We start from the raw sequence: 17,211 nt of genomic DNA, 5'->3' as shown, positions 1-17,211 counted from the left end.
ATTCGGCCCATTGAGTCTGCGCTGACACTTGGGAAGAGCCCTACCTAGGCCCACTCTCCTGCCCAATCCCCGTAACCCCACCTAATATTTTGGACACTTAAGGGCAATTTAGCATGGCCAATCCACCAAACCTGCACATCTTTGGACTATGGGAGGAAACCGGAGCACCAGGAGAAAACCCATGCAGACACGGGGAGAATATCTAAACGTCACATAGACAGTCTTCTGCCTCTCTCCCTTCTTAAACAGCGGTGTTACATTAGCCATTTTCCAGTCCTCTGGGACCCTCCCTGCCTCCAGTGATTCCTGAAAGATCACCACCAATGCCTTGACAATCTCCTCAGCTATCTCTTTCAGAACCCTGGGGTGTAGTCCATCCGGTCTAGATGTGTTCTATTGAAGTATTAACCTGAGAAATTGTAATATAAAACAATGCAGAGTCTAGTATCATAATAACTAAGACGGAGCCCTGTGTAATATAAATGGAAACATGGTCTTCAGTAGTAATAACAAAGACAGGGCCTGGTAAACTAAATATGTGTCATTTAATAATGTCAGAATTATTTTTTTAATGATCTGCAATTACAGTTAGAATTAAGTTTTAAAATGCTGAAAAATAAATTGTGAAAATAATTAGTAAACAATAATGGGTTTGTGCACAATTGGAGATATTAGTTTTATTTGAAAAGTACCAGGAGACAAGGGTTCAGTTATGTGGAGAGATGAGAGATTTGTAGAATCATTTAACACAAAACAAGACCATTTGACCCATCATATCTGTGTTGTCTCCTTGAAATAGTTCTCCAGTTCATCCCACTCCAGGGCACTTTTCCTACACCTCTAATTTTGCCACTGTGAGTATGTGTCCAATTGCTTTTTGAAAGTAATTATTGAAAGTAGTGACCCAGTCAGGCAGTGCACACCAACCAGATCAAAACTTCTGCCTGAAATAAACACCTCCTCATCTGGCCTCTTGCTCCTTTGCAGATGATCTGAAATCTGTACATCCTCTGGTTCTGGCTGGTTGGAAATTTCTCCCCATCCACTCCATCAAAACCCTTCATGACCGAAAGACATCAATTCAATCTTGCCTGGATCTACTGACATTTCTCCCAGATGGTTTGTCCAATAAGATGCAGCTTCATTGTGTCATTGCTGATGTATTACTCCCGCTCCGACAAGGGGATCAGATCCTTGATCTGGGGTTCCCGGAGTGCGGAACCTCCAGGCTCTTCATGTCATTCACAAACCACACGCCATTGACACATCGGTAAAGCAGAATGCTCAGCTTGTGAGAATGTGTCTTACCAGCTGGGTCACAATTGCTCACCGAGGCAGAGAGAGTGGAAAAGTCATCGTCCTGCCAAACATTATCACAACGCATCCGATTGACATTTAGCCACTTGATTAAGGTCCTTTGACCTTTTGGGGAAAAGGTAACATACCACTGAGTCTTCAGTTTGAAATTGCTGCTCGATAATGATGCCGGAATAGATGTTTTACCCATATTGTCATATCCTTTGATGTCCCAGGCGTGGCTGAAACTTTCTGATGTGTACAGCCTCATGGTAAATGGGATGGTGGTAATATCATGGTGTTGGCTGATGGCATCCGTAGGTAAAAGGTGCACTTGGTAGACCAGCAAGCTCTCCCGGTGCAGATAGGTAGAGATTGCCTCGGGCAGGCTTCCTCTGGCTTGGAGATCATACAGTTTCTCTGGGGGCATCATAGGGTAGCGAATGTGCTGCAGCATTTCCTCAGTATGGGCAGGATGAAGGGACAGCCAACTCACCAGGGCTTGGAAAAGGACCACTTCATCTTCCACAACCAGGTCAGATCTTTGGAGGAAAGAAGAGAGTTGGTGGGGTTCCATCGATGTCCAGTCTGGGGACTTTATGATGCTGCCAATGTTCCAGGCTATAAACCGGAGGCATTTCTCTTCCAGTTGGGTCAGGCCAGTCAGCTTGGCATATCTCTGCCATGTGATGGCGCGGTTGGAGGAGCCCAGGGCAGCCACATTGGCCAACATGAACTGCTGGCAACATTCTCTCAGCTCCTGGACGTTGTACTTTTCTGACAGAAGGTGAAGAGGAAGCACATTCACAATGCTGAGGGTGACACTCCCGCTGTAGAGATACCTCAGGAAATCCTGGAAGTGATCCAGGCAGTCCTCTTCCTCAGTGAGGTGGACAGTCTGGTCTTTAGCATCCGTCCAACACTCAGTGTCCAACAGGGTCCTGAAGACATCGCTGCGCACGACCAGGATGAACTTGTGGGCGTTCAGTGTGAGCTTTTTGTTCACAATCAGTTTGATGTCGCTGAAATCCTCCTTGTTGAACAGGGCAGAGAGGGTATTAACGAAGCTGGTCTGGTGATCGAGACTCTCCAATGGCCCAGTGACATCCATCATCTGTCAGTGAAGTTCAGCCCTAACTAACCAGGAGCAAGGAGACAGTGAGCAGGGAAAATGGGAACCAATGGAGAGCAGAATGTGACTAACGGAGCCTCCTCATCCCGGCCTTCAGCCAGGGATCTGTACTGGGGTCTCAGACACCCTCACACCAGCCTTCAGCCAGGGATCTGTACTGGGGTCTCAGACACCCTCACCCCAGCCTTCAGCCAGGGATCTGTACTGGGGTCTCAGACACCCTCACCCCAGCCTTCAGCCAGGGATCTGTACTGGGGTCTCAGACACCCTCACCCCAGCCTTCAGCCAGGGATCTGGACTGGGGTCTCAGACACCCTCACCCCAGCCTTCAGCCAGGGATCTGTACTGGGGTCTCAGGCACCCTCACCCCAGCCTTCAGCCGGGGATCTGTACTGGGGTCTCAGACACCCTCACCCCAGCCTTCAGCCAGGGATCTGTACTGGGGTCTCAGACACCCTCACCCCAGCCTTCAGCCAGGGATCTGGACTGGGGTCTCAGACACCCTCACCCCAGCCTTCAGCCAGGGATCTGTACTGGGGTCTCAGGCACCCTCACCCCAGCCTTCAGCCGGGGATCTGTACTGGGGTCTCAGACACCCTCACCCCAGCCTTCAGCCAGGGATCTGGACTGGGGTCTCAGACACCCTCACCCCAGCCTTCAGCCAGGGATCTATACTGGGGTCTCAGACACCCTCACCCCAGCCTTCAGCCAGGGACCTGTACTGGGGTCTCAGACACCCTCACCCCAGCCTTCAGCCAGGGATCTGGACTGGGGTCTCAGACACCCTCACCCCAGCCTTCAGCCAGGGATCTGTACTGGGGTCTCAGACACCCTCACCCCAGCCTTCAGCCAGGGATCTGTACTGGGGTCTCAGACACCCTCACCCCAGCCAGGGATCTGTACTGGGGTCTCAGACACCCTCAACCCGGCCTTCAGCCAGGGATCTGTACTGGGTCTCAAACACCCTTATCCCAGCCTTCAGCCAGGGATCTGGACTGGGGTCTCAGACACCCTCACCCCAGCCAGGGATCTGTACTGGGGTCTGAGACACCCTCACCCCAGCCTTCAGCCAGGGATCTGTACTGGGGTCTCAGACACCCTCACCCCAGCCAGGGACCTGTACTGGGGTCTCAGACACCCTCACCCCAGCCAGGGATCTGTACTGGGGTCTCAGACACCCTCACCCCAGCCTTCAGCCAGGGATCTGTACTGGGGTCTCAGACACCCTCAACCCAGCCTTCAGCCAGGGATCTGTACTGGGGTCTCAGACACCCTCACCCCAGCCTTCAGCCAGGGATCTGTACTGGGGTCTCAGACACCCTCACCCCAGCCTTCAGCCAGGGATCTGTACTGGGATCTCAGACACCCTCACCCCAGCCTTCAGCCAGGGATCTGTACTGGGGTCTCAGACACCCTCACCCCAGCCTTCAGCCAGGGATCTGGACTGGGGTCTCAGACACCCTCACCCCAGCCTTCAGCCAGGGAATCTGTACTGGGGTCTCAGACACTCACTACATTTATGAACAAGTTGGGTAAAAGACTATTTTTAATATAAATTTAGAATACCCAATTATTTTTCTTCCAATTAAGAGGCACTTTAGCATATCCAAATAATCTACCTTGCACATCCTTTTGGGTTATGGGGGTGAGGCCCACGCAGACACGGGAAGAATGGGCAAGCTTTACACAGACAGTGACCCGGGGCCGTGACTGAACCCAGGTCCTTGGTGCCATGAGGCAGCAGTGCTAACCACTGCACCACCATGCTGCCCCTGGGTGAAAGACTAAAGATCATATTTCTAAGTTTGCTGATCACGCTACGAGGGCATAAAAATCAGTATTGTAGATGGGATAAGAAGGGACAGCACAGTGGCGCAGTGTTAGCACTGCTGCGTACGGCAGTGAGGACCCGGGTTCGGTCCCGGGTCACTGTCCATGTGGAGTTTGCACATTCTCCCCGTGTCTGCGTGGGTCTCACCCCCACCACCCAAAGATGTGCAGGGCAGGTGGATTGGCCACCCTAAATTTCCCCTTAATTGGACAAAAAGAATTGGGTACTCTAAATTTAAAAAAAGAAAGATGGGATCAGAAGTTGGGAGAAAGTTACAAAGCGGCATTGTGACAGGTTAAGGGATTGGACCAAACTTTAGTGGATGGAATTCCAATCTGAATGGTGGGAGCAAGGAATGGATAAGCAGAAAAATTTAAGCATCCAAATCTGCTCGACAGATAGAAAAATAATGTTACAAGACAATGGATTGTTGGCCTTCACCTGGAGGGAACTAGTTTACAAATAGGTTGACCTTGTGTTTCAGTGATACAGAGATCTGGTTCCACCCAACTGGAGGCTGTGCTCAGTCCAAGGCATCACAACACAGGAAGAATATATATTGGCCTTGGAAGGTGCAGCACAGATTCATGGGAATGTTTCAAATAAAAATCCAGACTCACTGAAGAAGAGGCGTCAATCTCTCCTGTACAACAAGGTATCATTTCAATCCTCCTGTTTGATATAGGATTGATTCTCCGTCAGTCTCTCTACTGTCTGTCTCTCTCATGTGCTTGTCGTGACCTCTCTTTCTCTCCCTCCTTGGTTGTCTTTTTCTCTGTCATAGAATTTACAGTTTTCAGTCATAGAATTTGATGAGAGATAGTCAACACGGTTTTGTGAAGGGTAGGTCGTGCCTCACAAACCTTATTGAGTTCTTTGAGAAGGTGACCAAACAGGTGGATGAGGGTAAAGCAGTTGACGTGGTGTATATGGATTTCAGTAAAGTGTTTACATAGAACAGTACAGCCCCTTCATGTTGTGCCGAGCAATGATCACCCTACTCAAACCCACGTATCCACCCTATACGCGTAACCCAACAACCCCCCCCCCCCTCCCCCCCCTCCCCCCCCTCCCCCTCCCCCCCCCTCCCCCTCCCCCCCCTCCCCTCCCCTCCTCCCCCTCCCCTCCCCTCCTCCCCCTCCCTCCCCCCCCTCCCTCCCCCCCCCTCCCCCTCCCCCCCCTCCCCTCCCCTCCTCTCTCTTAACATTACTTTTTAGGACACTACGGGCAATTTAGCATGGCCAATCCACCTAACCCGCACATCTTTGGACTGGGAGGAAACCGGAGCACCCGGAGGAAACCCACACACACACGGGGAGGACGTGCAGATTCCGCACAGACAGTGACCCAGCCGGGAATCGAACCTGGGACCCTGGAGCTGTGAAGCATTTATGCTAACCACCATGCTACCGTGGTTCCCCACGGTACGCTATTGCAGAAAATACAGAGGCATGGGATTCAAGGTGATTTAGCAGTTTGGATCAGAAATTGGCTAGCTGGAAGAAGACAAAGGGTGGTGGTTGATGGGAAATGTTCAGACTGGAGTCCAGTTACTAGTGGTGTACCACAAGGATCTGTTTTGGGGCCACTGCTGTTTGTCATTTTTATAAATCACCTGGAGGAGGGCGTAGAAGGATGGGTGAGTAAATTTGCAGATGACACTAAAGTCGGTGGAGCTGTGGACAGTGCAGAAGGATGTTACAAGTTACAGAGGGACATAGATAAGCTGCAGAGCTGGGCTGACAGGTGGCAAATGGAGTTTAATGCAGAAAAGTTTTGGAAGGAATAACAGGAAGATAGAGTACTGGGCTAATGGTAAGATTCTTGGTAGTGTGGATGAGCAGAGAGATCTCGGTGTCCATGTATATAGATCCCTGAAAGTTGCAACCCAGGTTGAGAGGGTTGTTAAGAAGGCGTACGGTGTGTTAGCTTTTATTGGTAGAAGAATTGAGTTTCGGAGCCATGAGGTCATGTTGCAGCTGTACAAAACTCTGGTGCGGCCGCATTTGGAGTATTGCGTGCAATTCTGGTCGCCACATCATTGGAAGGATGTGGAAGCATTGGAAAGCGTACAGAGGAGATTTACCAGAATGTTGCCTGGTATGGAGGGAAGATCTTATGAGGGAAGGCTGAGGGACTCGAGGCTGTTTTCGTTAGAGAGAAGGTTAAGAGGTGACTTAATTGAGGCATACAAGATGATCAGAGAATTAGATAGGGTGGACAGTGAGAGCCTTATTCCTCGGATGGTGATATCTAGCACGAGGGGACATAGCTTTAAATTGAGGGGAGATAGATATAGGACGTCAGAGGCAGGTTCTTTACTCAGAGAGTAGTAAGGGCGTGGAATGCCCTGCCTGCAACAGTAGTGGACTTGCTAACACTTAGGGCATTCAAATGGTCATTGGATAGACATATGGATGATAAGGGAATAGTGTAGATGGGCTTTAGAGTGGTTTCACAGGTCGGCGCAACATCACGGGCCGAAGGGCCTGTGCTGCGCTGTAATGTTCTATGTTCTCTATGTTCAGTGCAGAAGGCCATTTGGCCCACTGAGTCTGTACCGGCCCTTGGAAAGAACACCGTACTTCAGCCCAGGCTGCCACCCTATCCCTGTAACCTAACCTAACCCTTTGGACTCTAAGGGTCAATTTATCTTGGCCAATCACCTAGCCTGCACATTTTGGACTGTGGGAGGAAACAGGAGCACCCGGAGGAAACCCACGCACACACGGGGAGAAACTGCTAACTCCACACAGACAGTCACCTGAGGCCCTGTAGCTGTGCGGCAGCAGTGCTAACCACCATGCTGCCCTCCATACCTCCCTCGCTGTGTCTCTCTCTCTTCCCTGTCTCTCCAGCTCTCTGTATCTCTCTATCCCGGTCTCTTCCACTATCTCTGTTTCTCCTACTCCATACCTGTATTGCAGTAAAATGCTGCAGTAAAGTCGGAGTTCTCACCAATGATTTAAACGTTTGAACGAACGACACTATTAGAGCAGGCAGGAATCTTTAGCTCCTCACTTTCACTTCCTGGTTCTGACGAGATTTCTGTGGTCGGGAACAATAAATTCCACCCCTCCCACACAGGAGTCACCAACATAAAACCATCAAAAACAAACTTAAAGATAGAAAGAAAAACTCCCGAGGGACATCACAGGTGGACAATATCAGACAAAACAAAATGTTTACCAAGCCAAAGGAGGAGGGAAGAGCAGAATCTAGATCAGTGAAGTGGGTTTAACACCCAGCTCTCCCTCAACAGCACTTCTCTTGACCCTCTCCACTGACTCCAAAATCCTCACACTGGGTGTCTGACACCCAATTGGAAAAATAAATAATAATACATATATATATATATATATATATATATATATACACATATATATATATAATTGCATTAGAAGTGGTTCAGAGATGGTTCACTGGGCTAATTCCTCTGCTGAAGGGCTTATCTTATGAGGAATGGTTGAACAAGTTGGGTCTGAACCCACTGGAGTTGATGAGAGGGAATCTTGCAAAAACATGCAAGATGCTGAGGGGTCTCAATAGGGTCTCTGGGGAAGATTAAAATTAGTGGACATATTTTTTAGAGCTTCCTCTTAAAACAAGACGTGGAAATGCCGACGTTGGACTGGGGTGAGCACAGTAAAAAGTCTTACAACACCAGGTTAAAGTCCAACAGGTTTGTTTCCAATCACTAGCTTTCAGAGCACTGCTCCTTCCTCAGGTGAAAGAAGAGGTGGATTCCACAACCACATATATAGACAAAGTCAATGATGCAAAGTGATACTTTGAATTAGAGACTTTGCAGGTAATTAAGTCTTTATAGGTCCAGACGGTGCAACTGGAGAGAAGGATAATCACAGGTTAAAGAGGTGTGAATTGTCTCAAGCCAGGACAGTTGGTAGAATTTTGCAAGGCCAGGCCTGATGGCGGGAGGCGAATGTAATGCAACATGAATCCCAGGTCCCAGTTGAGGCCGTACCTGTGTGCGGAATTTGGCTATTACTTTCTGATCGGCGATTCTGCGTTGTCGCGCATCCTGAAGGCCGCCTTGGAGAACACTTACCCGGAGATCAGAGGCTGAATGCCCTTGACTGCTGAAGAGTTCCTCGACTGGAAGGGAACATTCCTGCCTGGTGATTGTCGCGCAATGTCCGTTCATCTGCTGTCACAGTGTCTGCATGGTCACAACCTCTGCACGACATGTCAGATCATCGACATGGATACCACCATTACACGTGCGAACACCACCCACCAGGTACACGGTACATTCTTGTGCGACTCGGCCAACGTTACCTACCTCATACGCTGAGGGAAAGGATGTCCCGAGGCGTGGTACATTGGCAAAACCATCGAAAAAGTCTCTATAACCGGTGTGACTGCCTTGGTGTCTCAGCAGGCTGGATGAACAAGTGAATCCCTTCGCACACACAGAGCAGGTGAATTAATCTCTCCATTGTGAACTCGCTGATGTCTCAGCAAGTTGGATAAATCACTGAATCCCTTCCCACACATGCAGCAGATGAAAGGCCTCTCCCCATTGTGAATGCGCTTGTGTGTCTGTAAGTGGGATGACTGAGTGAATCCTTTCCCACACTCAGTGCAGGTGAATGGCTTCTCCCCAGTGTGAACTCGCTGGTGTGTCTGCAGGGTTGATGACTGAGTGAATCTCTTCCCACACGTGGAGCAGCCAAATGGTCTCTCCCCGCTGTGAATACGCTGGTGTTCCAGCAGGTCGGTTGACCCAGTGAATCCCTTCCCACACACAGAACAGGTGAATGGCCTTTCCCCAGTGTGAACTCGCTGGTGTTTCAGCAGTGCTGAAGAATTAGTGAATTCCTTCCCACAAACAGCGCAGGAGAATGGTCTCTCTCCAGTGTGAATTCACTGGTGTGTCATCAGGCGTGACGACCGACTGAATCCCTTCCCACACTCGTTGCAGGTAAACGGGCTCTCTCCAATGTGAATTCGCTGATGTACAGTGAGGTCAGATAATTGCCTGAACCCAGTCCCACAGTCAGAGCATCTGAAAGGCCTCTCGTCACTGTGAATACGTTGATGGCGCATCACTTCCCCAGAACTTTTATAGCAATTCCCGCAGTCTGGGCATTTAAAAGGTCTCTCATCAGAGTGAACACGCTGGTGAGCCAACAGATTGCAAGACAGACTGAATCCCTTCCCACATGTGGAGCAGGTGAACGGTCTCTCCCCAGTGTGACTGCGCCGATGAGTTTCCAGCTCAACTGGATAATTGAATCCCTTCCCACAGTCTGCACATGTCCATGCTTTCTCCCCATTGTGTCTGCACTTGTGGTTCCGGAGGTCAGATAATTGGCTGAAGTCTCGTCCACACATAGAGCACGTGTTCAGTTTCTCCCAACTGCGAATGGTCCTTTCTCCTTCCATATTCAAAATCCAAAGATATTCAGGTTACGATAAATTGGACGACTCAATCAGATCCTGATGTGATATTTGGTTTCAGCTTCCAAACTGCAAATTGTCCCTTTCTAATACCCTGTGAAATTGATTAAAAATAGAAAATGGTGTAAGAGCAAACCTACAAACAGACAAGGGCAGGTTGTAAAACTGAGCCGAATGAATCTGGTCACTTGTGGGGCCGGCACGAGGAATAAGTGACCATAAAAACTGCTGGATTGTTGTAAAAACCAAACTGGTTCAGTGATGTTGTTCAGGGTAGGGAACCTGCCAAACTTGAGTTCATCCAAATATCTGCTACCATGTCCTCTGAACTGTGTCCCACTCACTCATCACCCCTGTTCTCACTGACCTACTGGCCCCGGTTAAGTAACATCCTGGTTTGCAAATCTTGCTCCACCCTATTTCCAGCTGCACAAATGTTTAAATCTTTAACCTTCTGTAAAACAGAAACACTTACATTTGGGTACTGATGAACTAAGTGACTCTCAGTTTTTGAAGTGAATCTTGGGTGAGTTTTCCACCTTAAAATTCTGCTCTTCTAATGTCCTGTAAAAAGTCATCACTGTCAGTGCAGGATTAAAAATTCAGAAGAGAAAAATATTTCTCTTGGTTTGAGTTTACTGTGTGTAAATCCTCCCCTTCTAACCCCCCTGTAAAAGGAGTTTCCAGAACCCAACACTGTCAGTCCAGGAGAGAAATTCGCAACATTCTCTCTTCCTGCTGTCAGGACAGGGTGCACTGCACAGGCGCACTGTCCCCTCCCCAAACAAATGGGTCCAGTCTCCCGGATGTTGCCCCGCAGGATTGAACATTAGATTCTTAATCATTTCCTGGAATCTCCACAGGGTGTTTATGGAGCCTCCACATCCATTCGGCCTCCTCAATACCCCCCCCCCCCCTCCTCCTCTTATAATCAGCCGTTATTTACCACTTGAGGCATTTCCCACCCATTAGCGGATTGATATGAAGATCAACGAGTCAAAGATTTTCTCTCCTGGTCACTGGGATCCCGAAGCCCCGCCCACTCCAGCTGGTCCAAAAAGTCCCACATGCGCACTGCTCCTGCTGAAACAAGATGGTTTTTAAACCTGGGCCTATTCTCAGGAAAAAGCCTCCGACCTACAAACCCCGGGCCTGCGAGGTGATATTTGGGCTTGGGGCCTATCCCGGGTGTTTATGAAGCCTCCGTTCCCTCCCCACCCTCACCTCCCGGCTCCATTCCTCCCTCCGCCCCGCCCGCTCTCTCCCATTAACAAAAACCCGCACTCACCCGCCTCTGGGCAAGGTGACACTGCGCATGTTCCGGAGAGCTCAGCACTGAGCCTGCGCACTGACCTCCCGCAGAGTGAATAGGGCACGTTCACAAGCGCGTGGAATGCTGGGTAACGGCAGCGCCATTGAAGCATCCAAACAGAAGAAAACTAATTTTGTTCAGCAATTGAAGCGAATTAATAAATACAACACATAAATTCTTGTGAATATCTGCGCTGCTATATTCAATTTCTAAAATACCTCTATTTTCCTATCAGTACACGATGAGTTTTTAAAACTTTTTCCAACTTTTCCCTAACTCCTTCTCTCAGGGTGCTAAGTCTGTCTGCGTCAATCTCACAGTCACTGGTTCCTCTCCTCTATTTACTGATGCTGAACTGCAATTCAATGAGGCCATGGTAAATTGCCCCTTAATTGGAAAAAAATATGAATTGGGTACTATAAAATTTATTTAAAAAAAATAATAATCTTTATGACAAGTAGGCTTACATTAACACTGCAATGAAGTTACTGTGAAAAGGCCCTAGTCGGTACACTCTGGTGCCTGTCCGGGTAAACTGAGGGAGAATTCAGAATGCCAATCCACCTAACAAGCACATCTTTCGGGACTTGTGGGAGGAAACCCTCGCAGACACGGGGCGAACGTGCAGACTCCGCACAGACGGTGACCCAAGCAGGAATCAAAGACGGAACCCTGGCGCTGTGAAGCAACACAGCTACCCACTGTGCTACCGTGCCATGTTCACGGTTAACAGTTATTCGATTCAATAGGATCAGAATGTTACAGGCCTTTGAATGTGGAAGGAGCAATGTTAAGTCTATTCTGCCCATGGAAAAGATTTCAAATATTATTGTAACTGGAAACGTGCCGATACACATACGCTCAAGTGAGTGTTCCAGTGAACTGACTGTGAAAAGAGCTTCAGCCAGTTACACAGCCTGCAGAACGATCATACATAGAGTAAGTCAGTGTGAAATATTTGGCAGATCTCAGGTGGGATCCTCCCATTCGGCGGCAGAGTGTCCACGGCGTCGGGAATGCCGTCGCGTTTAACGACAGCATGAACGGCCCGCGGGGAGTACCAATTCTGGGCCAGTACGGCACTGGAGCGGTTCATGCTGCTCCAGCCTCCCAACTGGAGCCCTCCGAACTGTGCGCCGCGCTAACCCACGCATGCGCGGTGGCCTCCCTCAACATGCCGTCCCGATGCAACATGGCGTGGGAGTTCAGGGGCCGGCGCGTGACAAATAGGCCTGGGGAGCGAGAGGCTGACCCGCAAATCGGTGGGCCCCGATCACGGGCCAAGCCCCATCGGAGGGCCCCCCCCCCGGGTCGGAGCCCCCTCGCCCACAGGCCGCCCCCGACCCTGAGCGGAAGTCCCCGCCAGCTGCCAGCAGGTGTGGATGGCGCCTGCGGGACTGCCTTTTCAGAGCGGCCGCTCGGCCCATTCGAGCCGGTGAATCGTTGGCCCGGCCGCGTACAGCAGCCCGCAACCGGCACCGCACCAAATGCACAGCGCCAATTCTCCGCGGAGCGCAGAATCACGTGCCAGCGTCGGGGCGGTGTGGTGCGGGGATTCTCCGGCCAGGGGCTGGGAGAATCCCGCCCAAAGTACAATTTGGGGAAAAAGTGAAGTTGACCCATGTTGGGAATAATAATAATTTAAATAGAGAGACTGCAGAATACCACAGTAGAGAAAGTTCTGTGTGTCCTTGTACACGGACCACAAGTGTATTTATTACCTCACACTCCTCCAGATTGATCGCCATTTGCTTCTTTACTGCCCAGCTGATCAGTCTACCGATATCTTCCTGTAGTCTCCAACTTTATTCCTCACTGTCAATCACACACTGCAAATGTCTCAACCATGTCCCTTTGTGAAAGTCTAAATCATTCATATATACCACACAAAACTTGGAATCTTGTCCTGAACAATCCAGAACTCCGCTGGAAACAGTCTTTCGATCACAAAAATACCTCTGAACCAATCACCTTTGCTTCCTGCTGCTCCAGCTGATGACATTTCCAGCGCAATGGCCGTGCCCTGGTTTTCCCAAATGGAACTGGATGTGTAATCCGCTGGGCTGGGATGTCCTGCCCTGTCTTTATTTATTTCATTATTAACATTATTAACCTCTCATTATCTAAATTTCCATTTCCCACTTTTATCTCCATCTGACCCAGTCCATGGCTTTCTCCTTTATTGTCTAAAACACATCAGCAACTTTTGTATAATCCTAGTGCATTCATTTCAGTCTAAATCATTGATATATACCAGAAAACTGTGGAGCCCCACCGGAAACAGACGTCCAGGCATCATTCAGTCCTGGATGTGTCTAACAGCAGCAACAACAGCTGAATCCAAACACTGCTGTTGCCTGTGAACTTGCTGATGTCTGAGCAGGTTGTTTGACTGAGTGAATCTCCTTCCACACGCGGAGCAGTTGAACAGCCTCTCCCAGTGACTCCCCAGTAACGTTTCCATGTGTGGGCAGCATGGTAGCTCAATGGATAGCACTGTTGCTTCACAGCTCCAAGGTCCCAGGTTCAGTTCCCGGCTTTGGTCACTGTCTGCACGGAGTCTGCACGTTCTCCCTGTGCCTGCGTGGGTTTCCATCGGGTGGTCTGGTTTCCTCCCAGTCAAAAGATGTGCAGGTTAGGTGGATTTTCCAGGCTAAATTGCCCTTAGTGTCCAAAAAGGTTAGGTGGGGTTGCGGAGTTATGGTGGAGGTGTGGGCTCAAGTAGGGTGCACTTTCCAAGGGCCGGTGCAGACTCAATGGACCGAGTGGCTCCTTCTGCATTGCAAATTCTATTATTCTGTTTCAGTGTGAAGTCGCTGGTGTTTCAGCAGATTCGGTTTACTTTTAAATCTCTTTTCACACTCACAACATTTAAAAGGTTTCTGATCAGTGTGAACAAGTTGGTGTGTAGTCAGGTGGGATGACTGAGTGAATTTCTTGTCACACACGGGGCAAGAGTACGGTCTCTGTCCAGTGTGGACTCGCTGGTGTTGCAGCAGGTTGGATGAATCATTGAATTCCTGCCGACACATAGGGCAGCTGAACGGTCTCTCCCCAGTGTGAACTCGATGGTGTCTCAGAAGGTGGGCTGACCGAGTGAATCCCTTCCCACATTTGGAGCAGGTGAATGGCCTCTCCCCAGTGTGAACGCGTTGGTGTTTCAGAAGATCCCTTTTGCTTTTAAATGTTTTCTCACAGTCAGAACAATTAAAAGGTCTCTGATCAGTGTGAACAGATTGATGAGTCAGAAGCTGGGATGAACAAGTGAATCCCTTCCCACACACAGAGCAGGTGAACGGCCTCTCCCCAGTGTGAGTGCGTTGATGTATCATTAAACATTTTTTACTTTTAAAGCTCTTCTCACAGTCAGAACATTTAAAAGATCTCTTGTCAGTGTGAACACGTTGGTGTGTCCGGAGGTTCGATGTCTGAGTGAATCCCCTCCCACACATGGAGCAGGTGAACGGCCTCTCCCCAGTGTGACTGCGTTGGTGGAACAATAAATCCTTTCTGCTTTTAAAGCTCTTCTCACAGTCAGCACATTTAAACGGTCTCTGGTCAGTATGAACATGCTGGTGTGTGATGAGGTTGGATAATGTAGTGGATCCCTTCCCACAAAGGGAGCAGGTGAACGGCCTTTCCCCAGTGTGAATACGTCGATGAGTTTCCAATTCAGACGGGGATTTGAATCCTTTTCCACAGTCCCCACATTTCCATGGTTTCTCCATGGTTATCGACAAGTTATCAGGTGTAGGTGGGATGCAGATTTGAGGTCACTATCAGATCAGCAGTGATGTTATTAAATGGTGGAACAGGCTCACGGGGCTGAATGTCCAATTGCTGCTTCTTGATTGCTGTCGTGCGAATGTCCTTATGTCTCTCCAACTTGGATCATCAGTTGAAATCCGAATACGGTGTCTCTCTGATGTAAATGCTGCAATTTCATTTCATGCTGTGTGATTGGTTAAAGCTCAGTTCCAGCTAACTGTGGAAAATTACTTAGATGTATGTGTCTTGGTGCTTTTCCAATCAAAGTGAGTTTTATCATTTTTCCCCAAAGACAAAACAAACATTTCTCCTTCCATGTCAAAAGGCCGGTCCTGATGAATCAAGGGTCTCTGTGAGATCTTGACATGATGTTTGCATCTGCAAATATTCTGCAAAAGGTCATTGCATTGAATTACTGTGAACATATTAAGACACAAACAGGCCATTCTGTCACAGATTCTGCTGCTGTCCATACTTGGCACAAATCTCCTACTGTCCCACCTATCTCATCTTTCCATGGTAATGAGTTGCACATTCTAAACCTGTAAGTAAATAAATTTGTCCGTATTGCCCCCTTTGATTTATTTGTAACTATCTTGGATTTATGACTCGTCGTTTATTGATCGTACCCAGTTTTAGACTCTCTCCCATCACCCCTCTCCAAACTACTGATAATTTACAAGATTTCTATCAGGTCACTGCTTACTTCCTTGTTTTCAATAGAGAAAAATGAAATGGATGAAATGAAAATCGCTTATTGTCACGAGTAGGCTTCAATGAAGTTACTGTGAAAAGCCGCTAGTCACCACATTCAGGCGCCTGTCCGGGGAGGCTGGTACGGGAATCGAACCGTACTGCTGGCCTGCTTTAAAAGCCAGCGATTTAGCCCAGTGAGCTAAACCAGCCCCTCTCCCACTCCACTCCATAATGCCCCACTCCATATAATATTTCCTGATCGCTGTAATCTCTCATTTTACAAAAGTAAATGCAGGATAGAATTTGCAAAGAGACAAACCTTTCTGTTGGGTTGTTTTTTTGTGTAAATTCCCTACTTCTAACTCCCTGGAAAAGGAGTTTACAAAAGCCACCACTATCAGTCCAGGATAGAAATTCTGAACAGGCAATTCTAGTTTCTCTGGAACATTTCTTTCTCTCTTGTTCCCCCAAAACTGTAAATCCCCGTCCCACACACTCTCCCTCCTCCCTGGGCTGAAATCCAAACCCATCTCTTTCCTCCCTGCCTCCCCTCTGTCTGGGTTCTTCAGCTCCTGTTTGCAGACTGACAATAAAATCAATTGGTTTGGGGCCTTCAGCGGGTGTTGGTGAACCCTCCCCGCCCACCTGACAGGGTTTCCTTCCTTGCCAGAGATCAGAGTCGTCATTGATTTGAGTGCAAAGTGTAAACTCTTATTTATTATCCCCCCCACCCTGTGTTGTGAACCACCCTCCAGTGTGGGAAGAAGGATGGTGCCCGTTAACCTGGGCCTACAAACCAGGGAGCTGACGATGATGGTGACGAGGTTGCTTCAGCTCACAATGCCCGGGGACTGATTGACGGCGGGTTCGGACCAATAGAAAAGGTGGCACGGCTGGAGGACCGAACGAGAGCAGGTAGTCCTCCAGCCAATCAGAGTAAATGGGAGGCGGGACAGAGCCTCAGTGGGCGGTTAATTTGGGCCTGTCTGGGATAAAAGCCCGCGCAATTTTTGCCGTCAAATGTCGTATCCGAGTATTCGGGGCTTACGGCCTGCACGGTGTGTTCATGAAGCCACCCGCCGACTCCCTCCCGGCTTACCCGGCGGTATCAGATCGACTGAGAATTTCCAAACGATCGCCTGAACCGGAGTTACTCTCAATACTGCGCATGCTCCTGCTCACCATGCCCCCGAGGAGTGATTGACAGCAGCTCCGGACCAATAGACAAAGGGGGCGGGACTGGAGAACTAGCGGGAGCAGCTGATCCTCCAACCAATCAGAGTGAATGAGGGGTGGAGCTGAGCCCGGACCTCATTGGCTGAAACTCTGCATCATTTTGAAGCTGATTTGTCTCAAACTCCAGGAGAAAACTGGACCTTTCTGTTTGTGGCTTTAAACAGATGAGAGGAAATGAAAGGATCTGGAAAGCAGCAGCTTCTTCATTTTGTTCCAGGAAAATGGGGCCTGTGGAATGTCCGGTTTTACACAGCACACGGTCAACCTGTGGTTTCACGCTGGGTAAAGAATCTGCAAACAAGGCAAGGGAATAAATCATCAATGGTAGGACCCGAGGAAGTGCATGTCCATTGGTGGACAGGTTTACAGGGTGGTTAAAAAAAATATGGAATACTTGAAATAAATACTTAAACAAAAAATTATACAATACTTGAATAAAAGAGGCCTGGACAATTCCCATTCACCACCGCTCTAGTCTGCCTGGCTGAACTCGTTCTATTGCTCAACAACTTGACC

General features: G+C 49.0%; 1 protein-coding gene across 3 annotated transcripts; it reads right to left on the bottom strand.

Moving 5' to 3' along the window:
• Positions 1-664: 664 nt before the first annotated feature.
• On the bottom strand, positions 665-16,660 carry LOC119960346 (BTB/POZ domain-containing protein 17-like). Of its 3 annotated transcripts, XM_038788081.1 has the most exons (3): positions 10,159-10,353; positions 8,563-9,777; positions 665-2,433 (listed from the first exon to the last, which is right to left on the bottom strand). In XM_038788081.1, the coding sequence occupies exon 3, from the start codon at positions 2,408-2,410 to the stop codon at positions 1,187-1,189; it is 1,224 nt and encodes a 407-aa protein (XP_038644009.1). In that variant the 5' UTR covers positions 2,411-2,433; positions 8,563-9,777; positions 10,159-10,353; the 3' UTR covers positions 665-1,186. The 3 variants fall into 3 exon arrangements, with proteins under 3 accessions (XP_038644009.1, XP_038644012.1, XP_038644010.1); XM_038788084.1 differs by lacking the exons at positions 8,563-9,777; positions 10,159-10,353 and adding an exon at positions 16,508-16,660; XM_038788082.1 differs by lacking the exons at positions 8,563-9,777; positions 10,159-10,353 and adding an exon at positions 8,329-8,371.
• Between the last annotated feature and the right edge of the window lie 551 nt (positions 16,661-17,211).

The sequence above is a fragment of the Scyliorhinus canicula genome, unplaced genomic scaffold, assembly GCF_902713615.1.
Source record: "Scyliorhinus canicula unplaced genomic scaffold, sScyCan1.1, whole genome shotgun sequence".
Classification (NCBI taxonomy): domain Eukaryota; kingdom Metazoa; phylum Chordata; class Chondrichthyes; order Carcharhiniformes; family Scyliorhinidae; genus Scyliorhinus; species Scyliorhinus canicula.
This window is presented reverse-complemented; position numbering and strand designations above follow the sequence as displayed.

What these genes read in the sequence shown, in the direction of transcription:
- LOC119960346 (XM_038788084.1), bottom strand. Translation starts at nt 2,410, where the DNA reads ATGATGGATGTCACTGGGCCATTGGAGAGTCTCGATCACCAGACCAGC.